This window comes from Podarcis raffonei, chromosome 11, assembly GCF_027172205.1.
Source record: "Podarcis raffonei isolate rPodRaf1 chromosome 11, rPodRaf1.pri, whole genome shotgun sequence".
NCBI lineage: Eukaryota > Metazoa > Chordata > Lepidosauria > Squamata > Lacertidae > Podarcis > Podarcis raffonei.
The window spans coordinates 59,446,461-59,472,545 of record NC_070612.1 but is presented as its reverse complement, the minus strand read 5'-3'; the positions used below and the strand labels follow the sequence as shown (position 1 = coordinate 59,472,545).

General features: G+C 44.0%; 1 protein-coding gene across 1 annotated transcript in view; it reads right to left on the bottom strand.

Annotated features, from left to right (window-relative positions):
- Nucleotides 1-8,112: 8,112 nt before the first annotated feature.
- SLC28A3 (solute carrier family 28 member 3) overlaps nucleotides 8,113-26,085 on the bottom strand; it is a 48,825-nt gene continuing 30,852 nt past the window's right edge. Inside the window, exons 9-18 of the mRNA XM_053408882.1 lie at nucleotides 24,047-24,127; nucleotides 21,006-21,086; nucleotides 19,914-20,039; nucleotides 18,920-19,050; nucleotides 17,201-17,369; nucleotides 15,731-15,928; nucleotides 13,932-14,013; nucleotides 12,726-12,824; nucleotides 11,255-11,363; nucleotides 8,113-9,801 (exon numbers count right to left, since the gene is read on the bottom strand). Coding sequence (XP_053264857.1) covers nucleotides 9,681-9,801; nucleotides 11,255-11,363; nucleotides 12,726-12,824; nucleotides 13,932-14,013; nucleotides 15,731-15,928; nucleotides 17,201-17,369; nucleotides 18,920-19,050; nucleotides 19,914-20,039; nucleotides 21,006-21,086; nucleotides 24,047-24,127 — 1,197 coding nt within the window. The 3' untranslated portion in view covers nucleotides 8,113-9,680. The remainder of the gene's footprint in view (nucleotides 9,802-11,254; nucleotides 11,364-12,725; nucleotides 12,825-13,931; nucleotides 14,014-15,730; nucleotides 15,929-17,200; nucleotides 17,370-18,919; nucleotides 19,051-19,913; nucleotides 20,040-21,005; nucleotides 21,087-24,046; nucleotides 24,128-26,085) is intronic.

Below are 26,085 nucleotides of genomic sequence, written 5' to 3'. Positions count from 1 at the left end.
CAAATATCTAAAGCAGGGGTCAACAAACTTTTTCAGCAGGGGGCCAGCCCCACTCAGACCTTGTGGGGGGCCCGGACTATATTTTGGGGGGGAAATGAACAAATTATTATGCCCCACAAATAACCCAGAGATGCATTTTAAATAAAAGGGCACATTCTACTCATGTAAAAACATGCTGATTCCAGGACCGTCCGTGGGCCGGATTTAGAAGGCAATTGGGCTGGATCCAGTCCTTGGGCCTTAGTTAGCTTACCGATGATCTAAAGGATTGGATAGAGCAAACTTAATTTCTGCTGCTCTGACTAAACATCAGGCAGAACCTTCTGAAAGGTTAGAGCTGTTTGACAGGGGAATAGACTCCAATGAGAGGTGGTGTGATCTCCTTTTTAAGTTGGATGGCCATCTGTCCTGTAAGATCTAGTTGAGATTCCTGCAAGGCAGGGGGTTGGACTAGATGACCCTCGGGGCCCTTCCAGCTCTACAATTTTATGATTCTATAATTCTATATATGCCCTGTTTAATAAGTGGTATAGATGGGAAATGGGGGAATTTCCAAATAACTTTTCAGTAAACAACTACAATGATAAAATGAAACAGAGCTGCGTACTGAACTAGAGAACTGTTCTCCCCTTCTCATCTTTCATAAGACTTTTATTTTTTTAAGAAAAAAGCTCATTTGGAATCTTTGTTATTATAAATCTACAGCTCTGAACTGCACTCCTCAATAGCCACCTTGGAGTATGTGCTTTGCATTGATTTTAATAAATGGTGCTGCCATTCACTTCTAAGCTAATATGAAATTGTTTCCATGGGAGATTTGCCTGTAAAACAGCCTTCTTGAATGGGTAGGATTTGCGCAAGTGAAATTAAGGAAGCTTGGTTCTCGGTTACCATAGTGATGAACCTGTCTTAAGAATTGAGGCAGAAGCATGAAAAGTTCACAAATGGAAATTTAGCATAAGTGTGGTAAGTCAAGTGAAGAGGAAGGTGGCCTGGGCACTTCAAAAAAAGTGAACAGAAAGGTAATTTTTAGATCCTTAGTGTGAAATGTTCCCAGGGAAGAACACAACAGACATTTGCCCCCATCCTCTTTCCCTGTTATCTGTTGCAATTGAGGGGGTCCAGGAAGAGAAGGGAGCGGAGCAGCACAGCCTGTTTTCGGCCCACAGGTCTGTGAGTGTCCTTGGGTTTGTCGTTTCTCGCACTGAGGTCTGGGTTGGAGCAATGGAAGGAAGTAACTGTTAAGTTGCGGGTGAACATATCAGACGACACAGCGATTCTTCAAACAGCTCTTGTTTATTCACAGGCCAGGACAGAACTGAACTGAAGGGTTCAGTCAGCCTGCTTATATAGAGCTCCAGTACAATGTAACTGTAACAATTTTCTAAAACTATCCAATCACTGAACGTCACTTTCGATCCCTTATTTGCATAACTATCTACAGCATCCCCCTGCTGGCCCAGGGTGAGAACTTCAGTACATAACAGTAACCATCTCCCACGACAACACAGTGATTGGGAAAGTGGTATTGACAAAGAGACAAGAAGAAGCGGCAGTGGTGGGGATTGTTCGACAAGGAGGCATATTTCTGTTTAGGGGATTATAACACCACAGTAGCCATGAAAGCAAACCCAGCATAAAGAAATGGTCTTCTGCCATGGGTGTATATGTCCAGATCTCATGAATAATAAGGTTTTTTGTTAGAATGCAATCACCCTCCCTCCCCACTCCCCCTTCTACAGTACTGGCTCTGAATCCTATCACACAAGTTATTAAGCCCAGGAGTGGATTACAATGCCACATTTAGCCCTAATATGTAGCTAAGTCTGTGTATAGGATTTTCAGCATCTTCAGGGGATAAGGGTTTTCTTTAGCGTTGTGCACACAATACATAAATAAAAAGAAACGTGACCATTAATTTTATTTGAAATATGATTTTTCCATGCCTGCCATCAAATTTTTTTTCTTTTTTAGGACTGAGCACAAACGACCTCCTAACAATTCTCCATCCCATTTGTGGTTGGCGAAATATGTCTGCAGGGTGTGGGGGGGCATAGCTGTCAACTTTCCCCTTTTCTTGCGAGGAATCCTATTTGGAATAAGGGAATTTCCCTTTAAAAAAGGGAAACGTTGACAGCTATGGGGGTGTGTGGATCAACAGAGATTGCTTCAGACCTAGACTGATTCTTTGTGTTTGACCCTGAATCCTGCTCTTTTGGAGAAGCGTTTCGGTAAAAGGCTTTTATCTTCTGGGACTGAGCCCTTCATCCCTGAAAGCACCCCCTGGTAACCTACCTCACAAAGCTTTTGTAAGGATAAAATGAGGGGGGGGGGTGGAGATAAGCATGCATACCATCTCAAGTTCTTTGGATATTAATGCAAGTGAGTAAATAAACAAAATGTCATCCTAGAAGCCCCCATATGATGTTCTAGAAGCCACCAGCATTCAGATAGTCGACAGATTATTTCTTTTGCAATTTACCAGCAAGGATCATTTCTTTTTGGAATGTAAATGGAAAAGTGTTATCATGGATTAAGAGGTACACACATCAAATTATTTGGGACAAAATCAGCAAGCTGCACTTGTTGCAGGAATTGCGAGCGTGAAAAAAATATTTCCCTGATGAAATTCTGCCACCTAGTGCTTCTTTCCTAAAACACAGACAAAGTGTGTCTAGAGAAAATGTAAAGACCAACCAGCCATCACAGAGTATATTACAGTGCAATTTTGTACATGTCCACTCAGAAGGCAAGTCCATTGAGTTTAAGGAGACTTACCCCCGGGTAAGTGTGTTTAAGATTGCAGTCAGTTACCCATGAGCTTTTATCAACTTAAGTCAGGAACGTCATCTGTGCGGCAAAGTTGCTACAAGGTTCTCTTTAGTTAGATTACAACAAGTTGAGAACTCCTTTATGAATGGGGAGATAAATAATAATAATAATAATAATAATAATAATAATAATAATAATAATAATATCTTATTTATACCCTGTCCACTCTGGGCAGCTTACAGCATATATAAAAGCATCAAACATTAAAAACTTCCTGATACAGGGTTGCCTTCAGATGTCTTTAAATAACAATAATTTCAGTACGCACAATTAATAATTCTTGGAAAGTTAGCTAGTATAACTGTTTGTATTTGTATCTGCTCCCATTAGATGACAATTTTTGCAAATGTTCCAACTTTATTTTAAACTTCAATAGCTCAAATAGTTTTGAATAGTATGTCAGTTTGGACCCTTAGCTATTTTCCCCATTTTCTTTCCCAAGTAATGAAAATAAAACTGCCAACTTCTACAGTATTGAAGTCAGTGGCGTAGCGTGGGGGGTGCAGGGGGGGCCGACCGCACCGGGTGCAACATCTGGGGGTTAGGGTTAGGGGGCGCAAATCCATGAGCTAGGGGGCGCAAATTACTTGCCTTGCCCCGGGTGCTGACAACCCACGCTACGCCACTGATGCAAGTCAATGCTTGCTCTCTTTTAACAAACTAGAAGGCTGTGCACCTTTTATTTCATATAGCTATTTATATAGCTTTAAATGTCCTGCAAGAGTTTCCTCTGCCCCCCACACTGAGCAGGAAGGTCTAAAAGGGGCTTCTACGTGGAATTGTATGGATGCCCTTAGAAGCCTCTGCATGTCTGAGAACCCTGAAAATTTAAAATTATTGATGGCGTGCAAGCTTCTCACCCATGTGGTAAGAATCCCACTTATCAAAAGCCTTCCTCTACTGATTACCTGATCAATCCAGCAGATCCCTGTGGCTGCTTTAAAAGTAAACATGAAGTTGTTAGGACTTCCACTCCTGGATCTCCTATGGTCTATGTAGTTTGGCCCTTAGTAAAATTAATATGGAGCAGGAATTTCATAGAAACATAAGGTTGGAAGGGACAGCAAAGGTCATCTATTCCAACCCACAGTGCTTTTTTCTGGGGGTACGCTGGTGTACGTATACCCCTAAACAATTTGTGAACCTTTGTACTTTTGTCCATTTACTGTATTTATTGTTCCCTATTTGAACTATAAAATGGTGATTTTCTTGAGTCAAAATAAGAGTACCCCTAAACATTTTTTAAGAGAAAAAAAGCACTGAACCCACTGCAATGCAGGAATCTTTCACCCAACATGGGGCTCAAACTCACAACCCTGAAATAAAGAGTTTCATGTTCCAATGGCTTTCCACTTGTTGTTAGAACACAATTCCCACCAACCCTACAATTGGGAACACTGATGAGCCTGCTGGGAGTTGGGCTGCAAAATCTGATAAGCCAGCTATAGAAGAATACAGTAAATATTCATGAGAGCCAGTGTGGTGTAGTGGTTAAGAGTGGTGGACTCGTAATCTGGTGAACCGGGTTCGCGTCTCTGCTCCTCCACATGCAGCTGCTGGGTGACCTTGGGCCAGTCACACTTCTCTGAAGTCTCTCAGCCTCACTCGCCTCACAGAGTGTTTGTTGTGGGGGAGGAAGGGAAAGGAGATTGTTAGCTGCTCAGAGACTCCTTAGGGTAGTGATAAAGTGGGATATCAAATCCAAACTCTTCATGGTTTTGGCCTCATGTACCTAGTGACCAACGTCTGTTGGTTGCTATAGTGAATTCCTGTCTCCGGCAATATGGAAAAAATAGCACACAAATGTTGTGGCATTTGCATTTTATTTATTAATGTGCTTCCAAAGGCAGTGTGAAATGGAAAGGCACCCTACATCTCCACTACTTAGCTGGATGAAAGAAGGTCTAACTTTATTTAAACCTATAGCTCATGGGTAGGCAAACCAAGGCCTGGGGCCCGGATTGGGCCCAATTGCCTTCTAAATCTGGCCCGCAGATGGTCCGGGAATCAGCGTGTCCAGTGTGGTGTAATGGTTAAGAGCGGTAGTCTCGTAACCTGGGGAACCGGGTTCGCGTCTCCGCTCCTCCACATGTAGCTTCTGGGTGACCTTGGGCCAGTCACACTTCTCTGAAGTCTCTCAGCCCCACTCACCTCACAGAGTGTTTGTTGTGGGGGAGGAAGGGAAAGGAGAATGTTAGCCGCTTTGAGACTCCTTCAAGTAGTGATAAAGCGGGATATCAAATCCAAACTCTTCTTCTTCTACATGAGTAGAATGTGTCCTTTTATTTAAAATGCATCTCTGGGTTATTTGTGGGGCATAGGAATTTGTTCATCTCCCCCCCCCCCAAATATAGTCCGGTCCCCCCACAAGGTCTGAGGGACAGTGGACCGGCCCCCTGCTGAAAAAGTTTGCTGACCCCTGCTAACCTCATCTTCTTACTTTGTACACACACACACACACACATACACATTTGTTATTCTGCATTGAACCAATTGTGCTATTCTTGTAGCATCTTTGGTCAGATCTGTTTCAGTACAGTAATACCTGCGGCTAACGTCAGCGGCAAACCTGGAAGTACCAGAATGAGTTACTTCCGGGTTTGCCGCTCGCGCATGCACAAAAGTGCTAAACCGTGCAGAAGCACATGCGCAGAAGCGCATACCGCTTTGTCCTGCGTCCTTTTTGGCTAGCAGCCGGGGCTCTGGAACGGATCCCGACCACAAAACAAGGTACGACTGTATTTCCAAAATGAGACATAACAGTTTTGGGCTGAGAAACATACTGTATAGTACTGTATACCTCTCCTCAATGGGACTTATTTTTAGGTAACAGGGTACAAGTAAGAACCTCTTTAAGCTGTAACTGTAAAAACAAAAACATTCCCTTGATATTTGACTGGTTATTGTAACAACTTTTATAAGAGCCAGAGAAAGTAGAAGACAAGTAGACCATTGAGAAATTGAGTGATTTCGTTAGGTACTGGAACATGGAAATACAATATGCTTTATGTCCTAATGCAGTTGTAGGTGTAGTTGATAGTTTTATGAATTGCATTGTTTAGTAAATAAACAACACAATTCATAAAATTATTTACTGTTTTCGGCTCAAGGGCTGCCTTCTTGCATGAGCACCCTTCTGGGTGCCACACACCAAAACTGACTGTGACCAAACACACACATGCATGTGCTCCATCCCCACAAGATGTATTGTCAACATTCAGGGACACATTCCAGCCAAGCAAAATCAGCAGCAGAGCAAGGCCAGCAATTGGTGTTTCCTGCAGAGGGTGTGTGGCCTGGCCAGAGTCCTAAAAGCCAGACAGAGACCCCGAGAGCTGCATTTGGCTTGAGGTTTCCCACCCCGATTTCTTAGTTTATATCCAGATTAGGAAATTAATAAGAATTTATTATTTTTGCACACTCCCCCTCTTTATGCTCCTTTGAATAGTCTTAAATCTATGTAACTCAATGATTATTTTGCAAAAGTGTAATGACTGATAATTTTTCTTCTTCTCAATTACTAAAATAAATAAGGAATTGCAGTCATGACTGCTCAGTTGCTGAAATACTCCGATTCATAGTACTGCTATGTTGTTTTTCAGTTTATTAGAAGTTCAGATTAGCTTTACAACCCCCAATTCCACTTTTAAAACTCACACATTCCCTCCACAGGAATGTCTTTACCAAGGACGTGACCAAGAAAGCTGTACGTGCAGCCAGAGAAAACATTGTGTTCTCAGACAAAGGCTTCTTTTCATTACTACATTTAAAAACATGCCAGTCAAAATTACCTTTGCTATTAACATGTTTTTCTGGAAGTAGGAAAGGTGTCCTGTGAAAATGTTTGCAAGCATAAGAAAACCATTTCAATATTTTTGTAACAGGGATTTTTTTAAATATATTTTTTGTACGAAGACAGAGTTCTATAAGAAACAATGTGGTTTCATTGACTCTAGACAATAAATAGATAACCAGTTCTTAAACTTTATTAACACTTGACATTCTTGGAAGAGTAATATTTTTGTAAAGTATTGTTTGAAGGTTGTTTGACTCTGCAGTGAAAAAAATTCCGAGGTGTGAAATGAAATTGACAAAAAGTATTAAGGAGGTCCACACTGCAGTCCTCTGCATAGTTACCCTGAGACAATCTCCATAAAGTGCAATGGATACTCCAAAGTGCAGGATAGCCATCACTGTGCCCTCTAGGAGTTGGTGAACTGCAGCTCCCATTGTCCCTGACCTTTGGCTGAGCTGGCTGGGGCTGATGGGACTTGTAGTACAACATCTGGGGGACACCAGGTTCTCTACCAATGGTTGACTCGTGGCATAGCAGAATAATCTTATGGAGATGTCAATGTTGGGGAGAATCCATGGCAGAATGACCATCACTTCCTGTGTCCAGCTGGCAAGATGCAGCCATCGCAAGAGATGGAATGCTGATGATTTTCTCAATGTTTTTCCTTTTCTTCCCCCCCTCCCATTGACCACATTGACCTCAGCAGGAGCTGGCATAGTTTAGGGACCTATTTAGGGGCATTTCAGAAGGTAGGATCCTACAGATCCAAGGCCTGTCCCAATACACCACCACCATCTCATTTTGTCCCCCACCACCACTGGGACATCTACACCTGCAGAGCTTTCTGTGGGCATTCTGGAGTGGTATGTGCTGGCAAGCCACCTTCTCCACCTGTGGAACGGCAGCTTCCTACGGCCCCTCAGCCGGACAAATGCAGATGGTAGGACTGCAGCCTTAACATCTTTTAATATTGTAAATTAGGTACCAGAGGCGTGCTTCCCTTATCTGGCTCCACCAGAAGCAATAACAACATAGAGTTAATTAACCCCTGGTGAAGTAAATAGCACCAGAGTATTGTTACTGGTCATGTAAAAACGATTGCAGTGAGACCCATGGAGTTCTATAGTATTATGAAGCTTTTCTTATATAACAGTTGGTGGTCACATTGCTAACAGGAGCTCATGCAGTTGGTTCAGAAGAAAAACCCTGCTGTTTTACAGTAACCAGGCATTAATTTCTAACTATTTATTGACATTTTTAATTTAATTTGCTGCAGATTTCATTAAATCTTGCCCCGCTGGCTGAAATCGAAGAACTGTTGTTGTTTTCTTGGTCATGTGGAATATCATCCCTCGTTTGCCACCTGAATCTAAAGACACATAACTTTCCAGGAATGTTCAATATCGAAAGAAAACCACAGCTAGATTTCCAACAGATCCCAAGTAGCGATTTGTCACCAAAGTAAGTCAGTATTTTTTAAAAATAGCTAGTTTAGTCAAAGTGATGTCCTCCAGATGTTTTTAGACTACGGCTCCTATCATCCTTGACAGAACATGCAGTTGGGGGTTGGAGGCCAGCAACGTTTGGACAGCAGCATATTGGCTTCCTCAAACGAGGTCATGTTTGGTATGGAGAAATACGAGGGATGCTTTCATGCAAGGCAAATACAAAGCTAGTTCCAGATCAGATCTCTTAATCCCTATAACCACAATTATAATCAATGAAAATCTAAGTGTAAGACAGATGGCAAATATTAGCAGATTTAGTTGGAGAAAGTCCTATTGAGATATATACTTAAGATCACACTTAGGTAATTTTGCGTTAATAGAGCAAGACCACAGAAGGGGCTGTAACCGAGGAGAAAGGTCATGCGGGGGAAGCATCTGCTTTGTATACAGAAGGTCCCAGTTTCAGTCCTCAGCATCACCAGATAGGACTGGGAAAGTACACTGTCTGAATCTGTAGGATGCGAAACACAAGAGCAGTCAAGTACAACATTCCTAGAGTGAACATGTTTACACATGGGGAGGAATGTTTGTCCAGCCAGCAGGTAAACTTCCTGTTTCCTTCTGGGCTAGGACAGACTTCCTCTGCATGTGACTAGAGGTGGGCGTGGCCTCACCTGTGCAGGTAATGACAAAAGCACTGGGCAGGGCAGCCATCTCTCTCTCTCTTTCACCACATGCATCGAAGACACAACATCTACTAAGCCAAAGATGCCCTCTTGGCTTCCAGCCAAGAGAGGACAAAGGGACTGTCTTCTTATGAGATAGATTCCAAGTGTATGTTACTTCATTAAGCTAAATCTGCCTTCTGGGATCCGATTGTGAACAGAATGTGAGTAAACTCTTTTTATACTTTTGTAAAAGACTGTGTCGTCTCTTATATTTTATGAGGGAATAAGGGGAAAATACCAGAACAGTTATTATAGAGGCTTTAACGAGCCTGAGCAAACACATCCATTGCAAAGTTTAAAATAAGGGGAATGTTACTCTGCTGAAACTGTGGAACTTGTTAACACAAGTTGGATAAGGATATAATCAGACAATATATCCTCTCCTGCATCCCTGAACATTCCCACAGAATCCCTGTAAGTGTAGACAATATTGTCAGTGTAGACAATATTGAGCAGATAGACCAACGGCCTGACTTGATATATAAGGCAGTTTTCTATGTTCAGTGTGAGAAAGATCTTTGATTGAAATGTCTCTACCTGATATTAAAGAGAGTCGGGAGGTGTAGGCAAACATGGCATTTGGAACAGTTTTAAATAAATATTTGAAATAGCATTTAAAAAGTTTAAACATGCCCTTCATCATGACCAGGTGCTTATATCAGGACTTAGGAGCTCATCAGACATACGGAGCAGATACTTACCCAGTAGCCCCAATGAAACTGCAGCATTTACACAGCTGCCAATCTACTTAAGCTGGGAAACAAGATTTGTCTTGTCTGCAACAACCACCAGACAACTCCACTGTCCTTTTGTCTTCCTACCCGTCCATCAGTGAAGTAAATCCCTATGCTTGTCTCTTTACATAAAGTGCCCAGTTTAAAATTCTGGAGTCGTCCAGGAGCAGTTAAATGTAGACGGGTTCAGAAGTTTGCAGCATCCATTCAAGGACCTCAAGGTGTTGTTTGCTTTTAAAAAAGTCTCTGTGGAACTGTTCGCACTGGTGGAGAAGGGAAAATAAGTTTTAATACTATTGTAATAGTAATTTAAGTGCTTGTGCATAAATTCAATGGGTTCCCTAACCTGAGCCACACCACCATATTCCCTGTGTTTGAAGACTGTCAGTTTTAAAAGTATTCTAAAAGAGTCACTGCATCCATGAGCTATTATTGTTGATTTCTCCCATCAGTTACTCTGAGGCTATTGGGCACATCTCAAATATCTGTTGGACTTCAGGGTACCTATTCATCACTAGATGCACTTAATGCAAGAGGCTGTTGTGATTTACTGTTTTACTGTTTTGCTGAGAGTATGTTTTGTGTTTTGTTCTACTTTTATTTTAGGTGTTGGATTCTAAAATGGTTATGTGCTCTGCTCTGGGATGAGCAATGAGAGTGGGTAACAAAACATCTGAAGCCAAAGACCTAGCAGGTTCCTTAAAATAAATAAATCAGTCTCTTGGTTGGCTTAGGCTGTGTACCAATGCACAGAGATTGAGTGGTGAGCCCAATGTGGATCTGCTACTTTCTGCTTTTGGCCAGATGTACACATTTCCTTAGGGACGCGGGTGGCGCTGTGGTCTAAACCACTGAGCCTAGGGCTTGCCAATTGGAAGGTTGGCAGTTCAAATCCCCGCGACGGGGTGAGCTCCCGTTGCTCAGTCCCAGCTCCTGCCAACCTAGCAGTTTGAAAGCACACCAGTGCAAGTAGATAAATAGGTACCACTGTGGCAGGAAGGTAAACGGTGTTTCCGTGCGCTACTCTGGTTTCGCCAGAAGTGGCTTAGTCATGCTGGCCACATGACCCAGAAGCTGCCTGTGGACAAACATCGGCTCCCTTGGCCAGTAAAGCGAGATGACCATCACAACCCCAGAGTCGTTCGCGACTGGACCTAACTGTCAGGGGTCCTTTACCTTTTACACACTTCCTTACAGAATCAAGCTTAGGGCCAACAAGTTCTTTCTGTTTCCAGAAGAAGTTGGCTGTGCACAGTGCTGATTGGCTGGTCCCTGTGACAGCCCAAAAAGCTTAAACCATGGTTTCTTGCTGTGCTCATGGTTTATCATGGGGAGAAAAGCCTTAAATAATGCATTTGGATGTCATGCTTTGTGAGCCCTGTTGTGAAGGGAGATGTGAAGTGGGCATTCTTGGGTTGCAACATCGCTTAAATGACACTTTATGGAAGTGCTATTTATAAATGTGGCCTTTGTTTGTGTGTAGCTGGTGAGAGGTGACGTGCATAGAAACCAACCTCAAATTCTAAGATTAATAGTTTTAAAATGATAGCTCGACAATGTTCATGAAGTCTGAAGCATTAACCTTTGAGCTACATTTTCATTATCTTTGTATTATCTTTTTGCAGTATTGCATATAGTATTCCTGTATTCTGTAAGAGAAATAATTGAACTTCAGGTGTGATTCTGTGAAGTGAGATTCTGCCACTCTATAATTACCTGTTAAAGAGGTTTAAGCAGCAGCTAACTATTTCTGTGCTATTGCTAGTCATATTGATGTTGTTTTCAAATAAAGCGGTGCATGGATCTCCTGTGACAGATAATATTCCTGAAAATAAAGCAGAAACCCTCCTTTATTAAGTAATAACCATATTTCTTGGTTGCATTACAAACTTTCCCCCTTTTCAGAACTTGATTCAGAAATTTAAAGTCTATTTGTACTTAATGTGATGCTTCCAAAAGCCCCACTGAACTAGAATATATGGGCTGCCAAATGTTAACAGAACCTTTAGTCTTTGGAAAGGGTGGTTGAATGCATACACTGATTTTAAAACAACAAAGCAAATTTGATCCCCAAACAAGCTTTTTATATGATTTTTAGCCAATAAGACAGACTTCCAACAGGGGGCGCTACCATTGAATTTACAAATGGTCAGGCATATCTTACATATTTGCCAGGACAGTTGATAGAGCATTTGTCCTTTGTTCATCCTGATAGAAAAGGGGCTTATTTGGCCCTGTAGGTCTTTGCAAGGTGCTCACAGTTGGATCGGCAGGTGGGCTGCCTGCAGGCTTGCCAGAGGCTGCGAGGACAATTTGCTGCCCTTTAATTGGGCACAAAAATAAATCAAATCTCTGGTTAAAACGTCCAGTCCAGAGTGTATCAATTTGAAGTTTCTACAGATAAAGTCCGCAGTTTTAGCTGTCAAGGAACAAGCAGCCTAGACTGATAAACACCACATTTTCGCAGTGCTCAGGTCTCCAAAATGAAAAGCAGTTGATAAAACAAGTTAAGTCCAATTAAAAGCTGTATTAAAACCAAGTTAAAAATCTCATTAATTACAGAGCACTGGTTTCAGCTGCCTCCCGCATCACCACTCAGTTAAAAGAAAGCTGACAAGACAAATAAGCTCCAGGCCTGTTAATTGCTATTGGAATCACAGCTCCACATTCTTCTGTCCTCTGATTTTCAAGATAAGATAACTGATCTAAAACACGTTAAAACCAATTAAAATTGTGTGACCTGTGGAGCTTCAGAGGCAGCTGTCTGCCCTGTCGCCATCTAAACCAGAAGTCAAAGTTTCACTGATTTTAGTGGAAATTCCGGCCACCTGTGTGTGCAATACAGAAGAGCTTGAGCTGGATTCTAGGTTCATTAGTACAAAACTTTCCTCTTCTTTCCAATTTGAGAATGTATGGTGGAAGTGCAGCGCTGGAAATATTACTTTCCTTTTCCTTTACCCCTTTCAAATCAGTTTGCAGGCCAGCTAATATAGATCTTTAAAATTACTGTTAAGAGATAAAGGGAGAAAAATTAACCTTAAAATAATAATAATATTAAGGAGATGAATACAGAATACATCCTTGCAATGAGGTTTAGCACCACACCAAAATGTCCTGGAGAAAGCAGGCCCTGCTGAAGAACACAAACCCAAACACTGCCATCCTGTGGTAGAAAAAAATATGGTACCTGCAATGCAAGCTGTCATGAAGCAGGCCACCGTGCCAGCAATCATGGCTCTCAAGGCCCCGCTGGCAATGTCTCTCTTCCGGGAAGGAGCCATGGATGCTGAGGAAGAGATTTGAGGAAAACGACATCCACTATCAGTTCTTGCATTCTGGAATGTGAAGCAGTTCCAGTCAAGGTTTTCCTGAACATGCTTTGACGTGCTTTCAAACTGCTAGGTTGGCAGGAGCTGGGACCGAGCAACGGGAGCTCACCCTGTCACAGGGATTCGAACCACCGACCTTCTGATCGGCAAGCCCTAGGCTCTGTGGTTTAACCCACAGCGCCACCCACGTCCAGTGCAGGATAAAGGTAAAGGGTAAAGAGAGCCCTGACCAGTAGGTCCAGTCGTGACCGACTCTGGGGTTGCGGTGCTCATCTCGCTTTATTGGCCGAGGGAGCCGGCGTACAGCTTCCGGGTCATGTGGCCAGCATGACTAAGCCACTTCTGGCGAACCAGAGCAGCGCACGGAAATGCCATTTACCTTCCCGCCAGAGCGGTACCTATTTGTCTACTTGCACTTTGACGTGCTTTCGAACTGCTAGGTTGGCAGGAGCAAGGATCGAGCAACGGGAGCTCACCTTGTCGCAGGGATTCAAACTGCTAACCTTCTGATCGGCAAGTCTTGGCTCTGTGGTTTAACCCAAAGCGATACATTTGCCTTTTTGGTATGACAATGGCTTCCTTATAAGCATTAGCACCAGGTTGATGCATTCTCATGTATCATCCGGAGCCCATAAGTTCTGGCTACTCTTTGTAGATAGCCAGAGTTGGTGATTTTCATGACCTTGAAATTTCTGCACCTCAGGAGAGAGGTGCAGAGTGTCTCTGACATCACACTGAGCTAGAGAGATGCTTGGAGGACCTCCACAGTACAGCACAATATCAGATGTTATTGGGATGGAGAGGGGAGGACACACTGGTGGTGAGGCCTGTGCGGTTCAAACACACCAGCAGAGCCAATCCAGTGCTCCTGCTGCCACTGCACAACCTTGCTGCCACCACACCCCTCCCCCTCTCTGCAGTGACTCAGCCAGACAGATGTCAGGTCAGCAGTGCAGTCCTGCCAAGCCATCTGCAGCTGCATTTATTGCAGCATCAGGAGTGTTTGGGTTTGGATTATTTTTGTCCAATACTATGCCCCAAACAAGAAGTAAACGTTTTCTTACTGAGTCCTCCAATTACGAGTCCCAAAGAGCCAAAGTTTGCAAATCCACAGAGAGCATAAGTGGCAATGGTTTCGGATCGAATCTAAAATTTGAAGAAAGGAAAACATCTTGCTAGGTTACATCACCTCACCCTTTGAAATGGCAAAAACTACCAAAATATGATTTAACCAGCTTCTCTGCTGTGTGCCTGTGGAAACTGCTGCCTTTCTTCAAATGATTCTCAGGGCCGTCTTAAGCAGATCTGGCGCCGTGGTGCAAAGATCCCTCTGGCGCCCCTCACCCCTGTTTCCCAGACCTTTTTTAGGGAGGACAGTGCTGCCGGCAACGCGCCCAGCTTTGTGAAGTTGGAGGAGGCGGGCAGCGGCTGGAGGGCGGCTCCTCCAGCCGGTAGAGAAGAGGCGGAGGCTGGATGCGGCGGCTCCCGGCTCAACTGGCTGCTTCATGCCGTGGTGGCCACAGCAGGCGGAGGTTCCAGGCATGGTGCGGCTGAGGGTGGCGAGCTCCAGGGTGCCGCATCTAGCCTCCACCTCTTCCCTGGTGTCCTCCAGAACTTAACACCCTGGCACCCTGCACCACTAGCCTCTATGGGTAAGACGCTCCTGATGATTCTCTTGGGTATATACTGTATATACACATTGTTTTCCAACTGCAAGAGATACAACTATGAGCATATCTTCACTCTTCCCACCTGCTGTTCCCTGTTTATAATGAAATCATACAAGCATGTCAATTGATTATATGCTTATGAGTGCCCCCTCATGTTTTAAAGCAGCAATTTGTAGATATTTCTGGTCGCTTCTTGCCTATGTAGAAAAACACATTTCAAGGTCTCTTTTGTCCAACCTTTTCCTGGAAATGTTTGAAAGCTGGGAAGCCTCATTGTTTCAGGCTGTGAGGGTGGACATGTAGCAGAATAGACTCTTATTGGAGATAGATACCTGTATCTAGACTTATTAGAAGGCTCTGAGAAAAATTAAAAGTTAAAAGTGAACCTTCCAACCTCTTTTTCACTATGCCATCATGTTCTTGCTGAATAGTTCTGGAATTACCAAAGCAGAGAACCCTTTATGATGCCTGGCATCAAACTTAGGAAGCACCAGGAGACACAGGTTCAAGCCTAACCACAACGATTTCTGCTGAAATATGAAGTGGCACAAAAGTTAAATAAATAAATTAAAGTGCTTCATTGCAGTGACAGCACAGGCTTTCAACTTGCTCTGGGTGTAGTAGTGAAATGACCACTTCACCATGAACAGAATGGCAGCTTAGACCACTGGAAATCAGTTCCTGATACTCCAAAATGGCAATGAAAATGGACTGTCAGTTCAGGTTCAGTCTGAAATGGTTCACTCTGAAAGAAAACGTGGCATTTTTAGGCAGAAAGTCTTGGATTCAGAACTCTCAAAGTACTTCCTAGGAAGATGCACTAGCTATAAAGAAAAATATTCTGCCACTGTCTTCAGATCCCTAGGGAATTGTATTTTGTACCACCCCTTATTGAAACGGTTCCTGGAGATTGGGGCAGCGATAAGAATTAGCCTAGTCATCTTATCCCGCTGCCTCCACATTTGTGCCCTGCTCCCTGTTGCTAAATGGGAGATTATGATGCTTAGCTCAGACTGGGTGCTGTGAGGTAACAGAATTAAATGGGCATTAGAAAAATATTCTGTGTTGCTATAATAACCCATGCTTAACCAAAGTGGTTTTTAAATCAGAAATCAATTTTATTCGGTGTGACTATTGGAACCTCTGAGAAGGCTGGGTCAAATAAAAGCAAAGAACTGTGCAAGAATACTCACACTCAGATATTGGTTCTCTCCACCAATGTACTTTTCCCCTCCTGCCTTCCTCAGTTTGATCAGTTCTGAAAGATCTTTATAAGCCACAAATTCATTGAAGAAGGTCTTATAGCCTAGAAGTCTGCCAACAAGAAAACTGTCTTCCCAGTCGACTCCCATCATGAATGAAAATGGCATGAAGACATAAGCACAAATGACCTAAAGAGAGAATGGGGAGGTTGATCTAAAAGCCAATAAATACATTAACCACATATTGGTATTTCTCAAGGCTTTTTGTTTACGTAAAAACAACCACCGCCTCCTATGTTCCATTGCTTTGCTGTGGTAACCAAGCTGGTCAGGCTCACAGATGCATCAGTAGGGCTTTAGAAAGCAAGTCAATATTAGGCAAGCCATTTCTCCCCCACCTTTTGTCACGTGAAGCCATTGGCGCCAGTGCAAAGCACGCATAACAATGAGAAACAAAAAGGAGCAGGTAATTGGGCAGTCCATTAAACTCCCCTTCCCTAATCACCGCCACCCACCCACCCCTCTCTGCAGTCGTGTTTTAATAAAATTTAAAGACAGAAAAGGGGGAATGTGATTACGGATCTCCACTGTCTCATACAGTCCAAGGACACCAGTGACGGAGGAAGGGAGCAACACCCTCCACCGATGAACTGAATGAAGGACTTTGCTGAATGAATGGTGCTTAAAGAAAAAACAATAAATAAAAATGATTGATATAACTGCAGACTATAGAAGGGTTGGTTTAATGAGCAGCAGCACTGAACCATAGTTGGAAGAGACCTCAAAGGTCATTGAGCCTCACTCAGTGCAATATAGGAAGTCCAGGACTACAACATCCCTGAGAAGTGGCCAGTCAGACTCCCTTTGCATGGGCTAAATGTGAAAATATAATTATTTTATTTTATGTCAGGGGTGTGTGTGAAAGAGAGAGGTCATGCCTTAGCTAAAAGCTTATAGGACATGAGTAAAACTTAAGTATATTGTCCTTGTTTCTTATATTAGGTAAAGGGACCCCTGACCATTAGGTCCAGTTGTGGCCAACTCTGGGGTTGCGGCGCTCATCTCGCTTTATTGGCCGAGGGAGCCGGCGTACAGCCAGCATGACTAAGCTGCTTCTGGCGAACCAGAGCAGCGCACGGAAACGCCGTTTACCTTCCCGCCGGAGCGGTACCTATTTATCTACTTGCACTTTGACGTGCTTTCGAACTGCTAGGTTGGCAGGAGCAGGGACCGAGCAACGGGAGCTCACCCCGTCGCGGGGATTCGAACCACCGACCTTCTGATCGGCAAGTCCTAGGCTCTGTGGTTTAACCCACAGCGCCACCTGCGTCCCCTTATATTTCTTATATTTTGTACAAGGAAATAACCTTTTATAATTTACTGTCTTTTCCCTCTACCGTGGCTGTACTGAATAGTGACGACGACGACAACAACAACAACAAAGCTTATAGCACTTAATACCTCAAAGCTCAACTGTGAATAGTTGAACATATTTCCCAGCCAGGACAGGACTGCATTACAGAAAGAAAGCAAGGCAAGGAAGGCAATCAGATTTGCAGCAATGTTTGCCACCAGAGGGATGGAGGCAGAAGCCCCTTGGCTGGCTGCTTCCAACAGGTTTTTGGAGTCTCTTCACCGAGAAAACAAGAACAAAAGGTGCAGGTTAATGTGATGTGTAAAAGAGCAGGTGTAGGGACCCTTGTCACCTCCCCGCCCCCATGACAACAGGAATCTCCCTTTAAAAAAACCACCAACCAGAAAAAATGATCAGAACCAGTACAGTGGTACCTTGGGTAATAAATAATAATAATAATAATAATAATAATAATAATAATAATAATAATTTATTTGTACCCCGCCCATCTGGCTGGGTTTCCCCAGCCACTCTGGGCGGCTTCCACAGAGACCAAAAATACACTAAAACGCCACACATTAAAAACTTCCCTGAACATGGTTGCCTTCAGATGTCTTCTGAATGTCAGGTAGTTGTTTATCTCTTTGACATCTGGTGGGAGGGCGTTCCACAGGGCGGGTGCCACTACCGAGAAGGCCCTCTGCCTGGTTCCCTGTAGCTTTGCTTCTCGCAATGAGGGAACCGCCAAAAGGCCCTCGGTGCTGGACCTCAGCGTCCGGGCAGAACGATGGGGGTGGGGGGGTGGAGACGCTCCTTCAGGTATACTGGGTTAAGAACTTAATTCGTTCTGGAGGTCCATTCTTAACCTGAAACTGTTCTTAACCTGAGGTACCACTTTAGCTCCTCCACATGCAGCTGCTGGGTGACCTTGGGCCAGTCACACTTCTCTGAAGTCTCTCAGCCCCACTCACCTCACAGAGTGTTTGTTGTGGGGGAGGAAGGGAAAGGAGATTGTGAGCCGCTTTGAGACTCCTTAGGGTAGTGATAAAGCGGGATATCAAATCCAAACTCTAGCTAATGGGGCCTCCCGCTGCCGCCACACGAATTCTGTTCTCATCCTGAAGCAAAGTTCTTAACCCGAGGTACTATTTCTGGGTTAGCGGAGTCTGTAACCTGAAGCGTCTGTAACCTGAGGTACCACTGTACTTAATCTTGTTAACAATATTTAGCATTTACAGAGCCCTTTGGAGCCTTAAAAGCATTTCATATGCACACTTTCTCAGGGCCAAGCAGACAAGATGCAACCCGTGACTGAATGTCCTGAGCTACAGCCGCCCCTATCCTTAGGCAAAGTGAGACGGTTATCTGAGGACCAGGCATTTGATTTAAGGTGTCGTGAAAGGGCAGGAAATGGCTTGTTATGCAATTTACTGCCACTGTATTTTTGAATATATGTATAACAACTCTATATATTGTCTTTTCCCTAGAGTGCCAGAGGACAGCCCTCTGTCTGAGAGTCCCGTTCAAGTCCAGCTTAACGATAAAGAACCACAAGAAGCGTAAAAAAGGTTGTTAGTCACCAATCCACAATTAGCGCCAGGACAGCAGTCCCAGTTGCCACAAAGGCCACTTGATCACAGTCTTCTCCACTAGGATGAGTTATATTCCTTCTTGTAATGCATTTGAAATTTGCCTCGCCCTATAAATCAGTGCATACACATTTTATGCAAATTGACATCCTCTTTTTTTGTGATGAGAGAGAGAGCTACCCTACTCTTCCCAATCCAGCCTAAGCCTTTGCACCATGCAAGTATAAATCTTCTTACCCTTTTTCCACTTTTGTAGCCTGCTGTGCAGTTATCTGGGGGTGTTCGGTCTCTGGCCAAAAGAGCTTGGCAATAGCCAAAGCTGCTGGTGCTGACATCACGGAAGCTGTCAATAAGTGGGAGGCTGGAATCTGAAATGTCAAAGGTGAAGAAGGACAACATTTAACTGGGCACAAGATGCTGAATATCATTCCTGTGGTAACCCTGCTGAACATAGGCACCAGGTTGCCCCCCAAGATTGAAGGCATCCAGAACACACATTTGATGTCACATGTGCATTGTGTGATGTCATTGTGGGAAGGCCTGACGGCTCAGCAGGCTGCGGAATATAGAGGGGGGGGGCAACCCTCTCTTTGAAAATTGGGCTCAGCTTCTTGCCCTCCCTAGATGGCACCACTGCTGATGAAATATATTTTTTGCTCTATAAGACTCACTTTTTCACTCCTAAAAAGTAAGGGGAAATGTGTGTGCATCTTATGGAGCGAATGCAGCCTGTGCAGCTATCACAGAAGCCAGAACAGCAAGAGGGATCGCTGCTTTCACTGCGCAGCGATCCCTCTTGCTGTTCTGGCTTCTGAGATTCAAAATATTATTATTTTTTGTTTCCCTCCTCTAAATACTAGGTGCATCTTGTGGTCTGGTGCATCTTACAGAGCGAAAAATACGGTAAATAGGTCAGAAGGTATGAGTGATATCTTAAAAAAAAGATTAATGGCTTGCCTGAATGAAGATATATGCATGTCTAGCTGAAAACACTAACTGGTTTAAATGTAATCAGGATAGTCACATTGGTTTGCAGCAGGAAAACTGCCTACTCTGAAGCAAGGCCTACAGCGTTCAATGGAACCTTCTCCCAGGAAAGTGCTGTTAATGAAAGATTTGTCTTCTAGGAATCTGCGTGGTTAGGGAGAAGTAATTCCATTTCACGCTCTTTGTTACTAGTCGGGTGGGGATGGAAAATAGTAATTAAGAGCTAGCGTGTTTCTATACTTACGCCAAATGAAATATATGCTCCTAAGACACTTCCAGCAATAGTGGCGAATCCTGCCGTCATGACAGCATGGAGTTCAGACCTGGTGATATAGGGCAAATAAGGCTTCACCAAGAGAGGAGATTCTGTCTGGTGAAAAAGAAGCAAAAAAGCAAGCCAGCACATATTAGACGTTGCCTCATATTGCTATATTTTATCCATAGTATGAAATTACGCTTGAGTACGTTTAAAACCATCTCCTTTTTCTTTCTGTAAGCTAGAAATATTGGGATAGGCGCAATTTCCAAAGTGCTAGCCATACCAGTCTATTTCAGCAAAAACAGCAGAGTCTTAAAGGCAATGGCAAAAGACCTTCAAGACTGACAAATGTCATTACGGCATAAGCTTATGTGGACTTCATCAAATGCATTTAGGGGGATCTGCAGGAGTGTAAGAGGGTGAAAGTGTAAAGGCTGATGTTAAGGGGCAATGGAATGCAAAAACAGTCAGTGACAATTCAATTGGAGCTTAAAAGTAGGCAAATGATCATTTTGCTTTCATTTGTGCTCTAACGGAATGATCACAGTCAATCTATTTGGCCAGTTGAAGATGTGACTATATTACACAATATAACATAAGAAATCTATGGGATTAATTTGTCACATCATCTATACATCTAGATCTAGAATCTGGCCATTTGTTTCTGTCCCTTTTGTTTCATGTGCACAAGTGCCTGTGATGCTCTTCAATCGCTCTTTATGGAAAGCAGACTTTCCTGCATCCAAGTTTTCAAAACTGATGTAAATCAGCGCCATATAAGACTGATTACCTGCTGCATGAAAGGTAAAAAATATGTATTGGGAAGCGCTAGTGAAATGGTGGCTAAAATCTGCCCCCAGGGTTCCAAGGTTTTGCCTGTTCTCCAATGTCCTTGCCAATTGCAAACTGTTTAATTCAAACAGTTCTTAATGGGGATCACTAAGAACAAAGGATACTGCTATGCATGGCTATGGTGGACATACTGTGCTGGACCATAAAGGGGTAAAGTTTTTCATCTGCCTTGCCTCACTCCCTGCCCTAAAGCTATTAGTTTGTTTTTCCTGTTTCACAGCTTACCTGTCCCACAAATATGTTGCCAGCTGCAACCAGAGATTCAACTGGACTCGTCCCGAGGGTTATTTGCATTACCCATCCAACCTAAGAAAAGAAGAGAGAAGAGAAGAGAGAGAGAGTTTTGGATTTGATATCCCGCTTTATCATTGCGTGGACAGGCGGCGTCCCCAGATCCCGAGCGGTCCCCCCCGTCATGTGGAATAGCGACTCAAGACAACGTGCTATGGGATTAAATTGGCCACAACTTTATTAAATTTCAAATGTGGGTAGACCTTGGCTCAGGCATTGGGCGTTCTCCCTCCCCAGTCCCCAGCCGGGGACCTAGGGAGCATCAGGGTTATCCGGTGTGTGTGTGGGGGGATGGGCCGGCTCTGGAGAACATATGTTCAAGCAGAGATAGCCACCCCCGTTACGCCACCGCCGCAGGGGAGAGCAATGACGACCTTTCGGCGTACGGGCAAAGCCTCCCTTCAGAAACCCCTTTAACGGGGAACCCTGGTATCGCCGCCGCAAAGAGGAAGATGGACTAAAGGATTCCGCCCAAGGCCTGATACTGCCAAAGTTGTGACGTTTTGCTACGGGAAAGGCGAAACCTGCCAATGCAGGGAAATTCCTTTCCGGCCCTTTAACAGCGACCTTAACGTAGCAGCGCCCGCATACCTGTGAAGATAAGTTAACCTGCAAAACCTGTGAAGAAAAGTTAACCTGCAAAAGAAGACATTAACTGAGGGTGGGTAGGGTGGGAGAAGCTCTGGAGCCAAGTGAGGATTCCCAGGTAAGATCCTCCCTCTATTGTGTGGGCAGGTAATCCCTCCCCTACCTGGCCTGGTCTCCTTGGCAACGCTTCCCCCAGGTGGGATTGGGCAACTGACTGAGGTAGGCGGAGACCTCCAGGTATCCCACCTGAGGGAAGGCAAAGCCAAGCCTATGCTGATGGAGCCGCTCCAGATCCAGGGGCTGCGCACGTCCACGCAAAGGGCGCCCCCCGTTTTAAGCGGGGAGCGGTCACTATTCTAAGGAGTCTCAAAGCGGCTAACATTCTCCTTTCCTTTCCTCCCCCACAACAAACACTCTGTGAGGTGAGTGAGGCTGAGAGACTTCAGAGAAGTGTGACTAGCCCAAGGTCACCCAGCAGCTGCATGTGGAGGAGCGGAGTGGCGAACCCGGTTCACCAGATTACGAGTCTACCACTCTTAACCACTACACCACACTGATGTAAGATGCAACACAGAAAAATAATTTCCTGGTGTTCTCAAGCTAATCCACATTTGTCAAATTCTAGAAGTGTCATCGCCATGTCTATAGGATGGTTACACATCTTTCCCAAAGTAACTATTTTCCATCTTCAGTGTCAAACAAGGAGAGGTCCTTTTGGCATTCCATGTAAACATAATTTTTCTGCAGCGCAAGAAATCACAGTGCATGGGGCAGAGATGCAGACAGTTGCCAGGGAAATCCAGCCAAAGTAATCTAAGCAGTACTTTGGAAATTGTCAAGTTGTAGTGTGCTGTTGCAGCAAATCTAGAAATAAGGCTGAAATCCCAATGTGTGGTAGGGAAATGAAAGTGGTTTAGCTACCTTATCCATCACCTCCCTGGACTCTTTTCAGCAGGACATGGGGAGGGCAAAATCTATGGAAGTTTGTGGCAGTGGAGAGTGGGGCCATCTGACATTGGATCTCCCTTTCCAAGGCTAGAGCTTTCTCTCTGCTCTTGGAGAAGAATATCTGATGGCCCCATGAATCTTCTCCCACAGACCATAGGTTTGAATAATAAATCTGCATAATGTCACAGGGCCACATAAGGCACATTACTGAATTCAGATAATACAGCTTGGATAATGTGTCTTACAACTTATGAATATAGTAAGAGATTCTCTAGGGTCTGCTAATCTCCCCAGAAACAACAGGCTAGGAATTCTACCCCAACTTTACAAACTTAAAGCTAACCTATCACAGTTATGCCTGATGCTTTTTTCTTCAAGCTATGCAAGAAGTTAGTGCTTGAAAAGAAAGTTTGTGCTATCCTGTTCCCATATTTGATGGGTGGGGCCAGCCAGGCAGGTGTTTACCATTACAGGTTGAAAGCTGTATAGTTTGGGTTGGTGGGATTTCAGAGAAGAGTCGACAAAGAAATTTGAATGGGGAGCCCACTGGTGAGTGGGAAAAACATGGAGTAAATTAAAAAATAAATGGAAGTGTTAGGAATATAGGAAGCTTCTTTATACGGAATCACAACATTGGTCAATCTAGGTCAGTATTGTCTACACCAGGGTTTCCAAAACTTGGGTTTTTGGACTACAACTACCACCATCCTTAGCGAGGAGGACCAGTGGTCAGGGATGATGGGAATTGTAGTCCAAAACAGCTGGAGACCCAAGTTTGGAAAACCTGGTCTGCACTGACTGACAAAGGATTTTGGGTAGGAGTATCTCCAAGCCCTAGGGATGCGGGTGGTGCTGTGCATTAAACCACAGAGCCTAGGACTTGCCAATCAGAATCCCCGCGACAGGGTGAGCTCTAATTGCTGGGTCCCAGCTCCTGCAAACCTAGCAGTTCGAAAGCACGTCAAAGTGCAAGTAGATAAATAGGTACTGCTCTGGTGGGAAGGTAAACGGTGTTTCCGTGCGCTGCTCTGGTTCGCCAGAAGTGGCTTAGTCATGCTGGCCACATGACCCGGAAGCTGTACGCTGGCTCCCTTGGCCAATAAAGCGAGATGAGCACCACAACCCCAGAGTCGGTCATGACTGGACCTAATGGTCAGGGGTCCCTTTACCTTTATCTTCTTTTTCTCCAAGCCCCACCTGGATATGCTCTGCTGCTACTGTGGACAAGGAGTGGGAGACCCTTTCTGTGGGCAACGATTCATATCACTCAGGTGAGGGCCTGGATTTGTTGGATAGTGGAGGTGAAAAGTATTAAGTTGTTCAAAAGCCACAGAATCAGACTCTGTTGGCACAGAGTGGAGCCCTCTTTGTGTGAGAGACAGAGTGGAATTCTACAATTCACCCAAAGTATTAGAGAAGGCACCTGGGGGCTTTGTTACCTTTTTAATAAGCCACTGCATGAATCCAAGGTGGTAAAGCATAGACATCACCATGCTGAAGAAAATGACAATAGGCAGCACCTAATTAGGAGAGAAAAATCAAACCATGGTCAAGGACTTTCTTTTTTCTAAACTCCCAGAGAGAAACAATAGGTAGGCACTTCTGATATTACCTATGCTACAGCCTTCAGACAAGCCGAAGCCACAAAAGTCCATCAAGAACAAACATAAATACAGACCAGAAAATATTCACTGGCTGCAAAAACTTAGAAGCCTGGGCAGGAAAAAATAGGTAGAAAGATGTGCCTGACAAGGGCATTCCACAGTCTGGGTGCCACAACAGAGAAAGCCCTGTCCCCGGTAGTCACTCGCCTCATTTCTGAAAGGGAAGCATTTGCAACAAGGCTTCTGTATATTATTTTTAAAATACAGGCAAGTTCAGACAGTTGAAGCTGTGGTCCTTGAGATAACCTGGGCCTAGACTATATGGGACTTCAAAGTCAAAATCAGTACCTTGAATTTCGCAAGCAGCCAACGAAACTCTTTACTACAGGCAAGATACAGTCCTATAGGAACCAGCCAATCATCTGATACCATATTTTGTACCATTTGAAATGTCAGCATTCTCTCCAGGGGCAGACCCATATGCAGCACAATGCAGCTGCCTAACTGGAAGTTGCCCAAGCATGGGTGATTGTGGCAAAAGGATCCTGCTTTTTTTGTTTTGTTGTGTTCTTTAAGGAAGGGAGGCCCACAGCTGGTGCCCAAAGTGAAAGCCACGTTAGGCTGCAGATGTATCTGCTTACTAGTAAAGGGGTAAGAGAATGAATACCGAATGGAGCATCGAAAGGGGATAGAATGGCAGATCCATCCCATATGATGGTTTAATGGTTGAAGACACTCCCTGGCACAAATTTGCTAGATGTATATGCAGGCTGGGATTATCAGGTCTTGGCCCATTTTGTCTCGCTGACAATAATCACATCAAGGACGCATGAGCAGCATCTCTCCATCTAATATTTTTGCCTTTTAATAAGCCACATAAACAATGCTTAGTTCCTTTGTCATTCAGGCCCAGCTGCTCTCCTCAAGAATGCCTCTGATTAGTGCACCAAAGCAACGTATTCCTGGGCTGCGCAAGGGTGCGCAGGAACACCGAGTGCTTTAAAAATAAAAATCTGTCTGATACATTCCATGCATATTACTGGGAGAGAGTCAAAAGCAACTTGGTTGAAAATAAGGTGGAGAAACGTGTTTTTGGCCATCAAAACAGCGAGTAAGCAGGCATGCCCCTCTCCATCCCCCCTAACTCACATATGGAACATGCATTTGAAAAAAAAAAGACAAACAGGAATCCACCCCTTTGGAAAGAATGCTAAACGAAATCCCAGCTGGTAAACTGGGGGAATGAATTACATTTAAAGGGGCACCTCTCAAAGCAGCAGATTTCCATACATTTGCCAGCCGATGAAAAGAGGGAGTAATCACAAAACAGAAATAATGAACGGGGCTGGGGGATGAGTGGGGGACTGGGAACACTTCATTTTCAAAATGAAGAATTCTTGAGAAAAGTTCCAGAAGGGTTGTAAAAAATACAGATGAGGTGGACATAAGTGTCTTCCAGAAGGCCAATTCTCCGGCCTGACCTATCTCCTCAATCCAATGGAGAGAGAAATGGAAGAGAGAATAAGACCTTGTTGCCTGCTCTCATCTGCTCAAGTACCAAAGAAATAGGGAAAGATTGGTTGCTGGGCAACATCCCCTTCGAAAGAGGTCAAGTATTGCTGGGCTCATTCCTGAGTCTAAGACAGGAGAGGGGAGCTTGGAGAGAGATTTTATTGATTCCTTTTGTGAATTGGAGGGCACACTTAGGGTGAAGATTACCTTTTTTTCTTTTTCTTTTTAAAGCAGCCTCTTGAGAATCACCCAATAGTTTCAGATTCCTCTTTTGAAACTTATCATTAAGAAAATTGTACCATTAATTAAGGAAATCAAAAGAATGTGTGATAGGGTTATATAAGGGTTATGTAAGCAAAAAG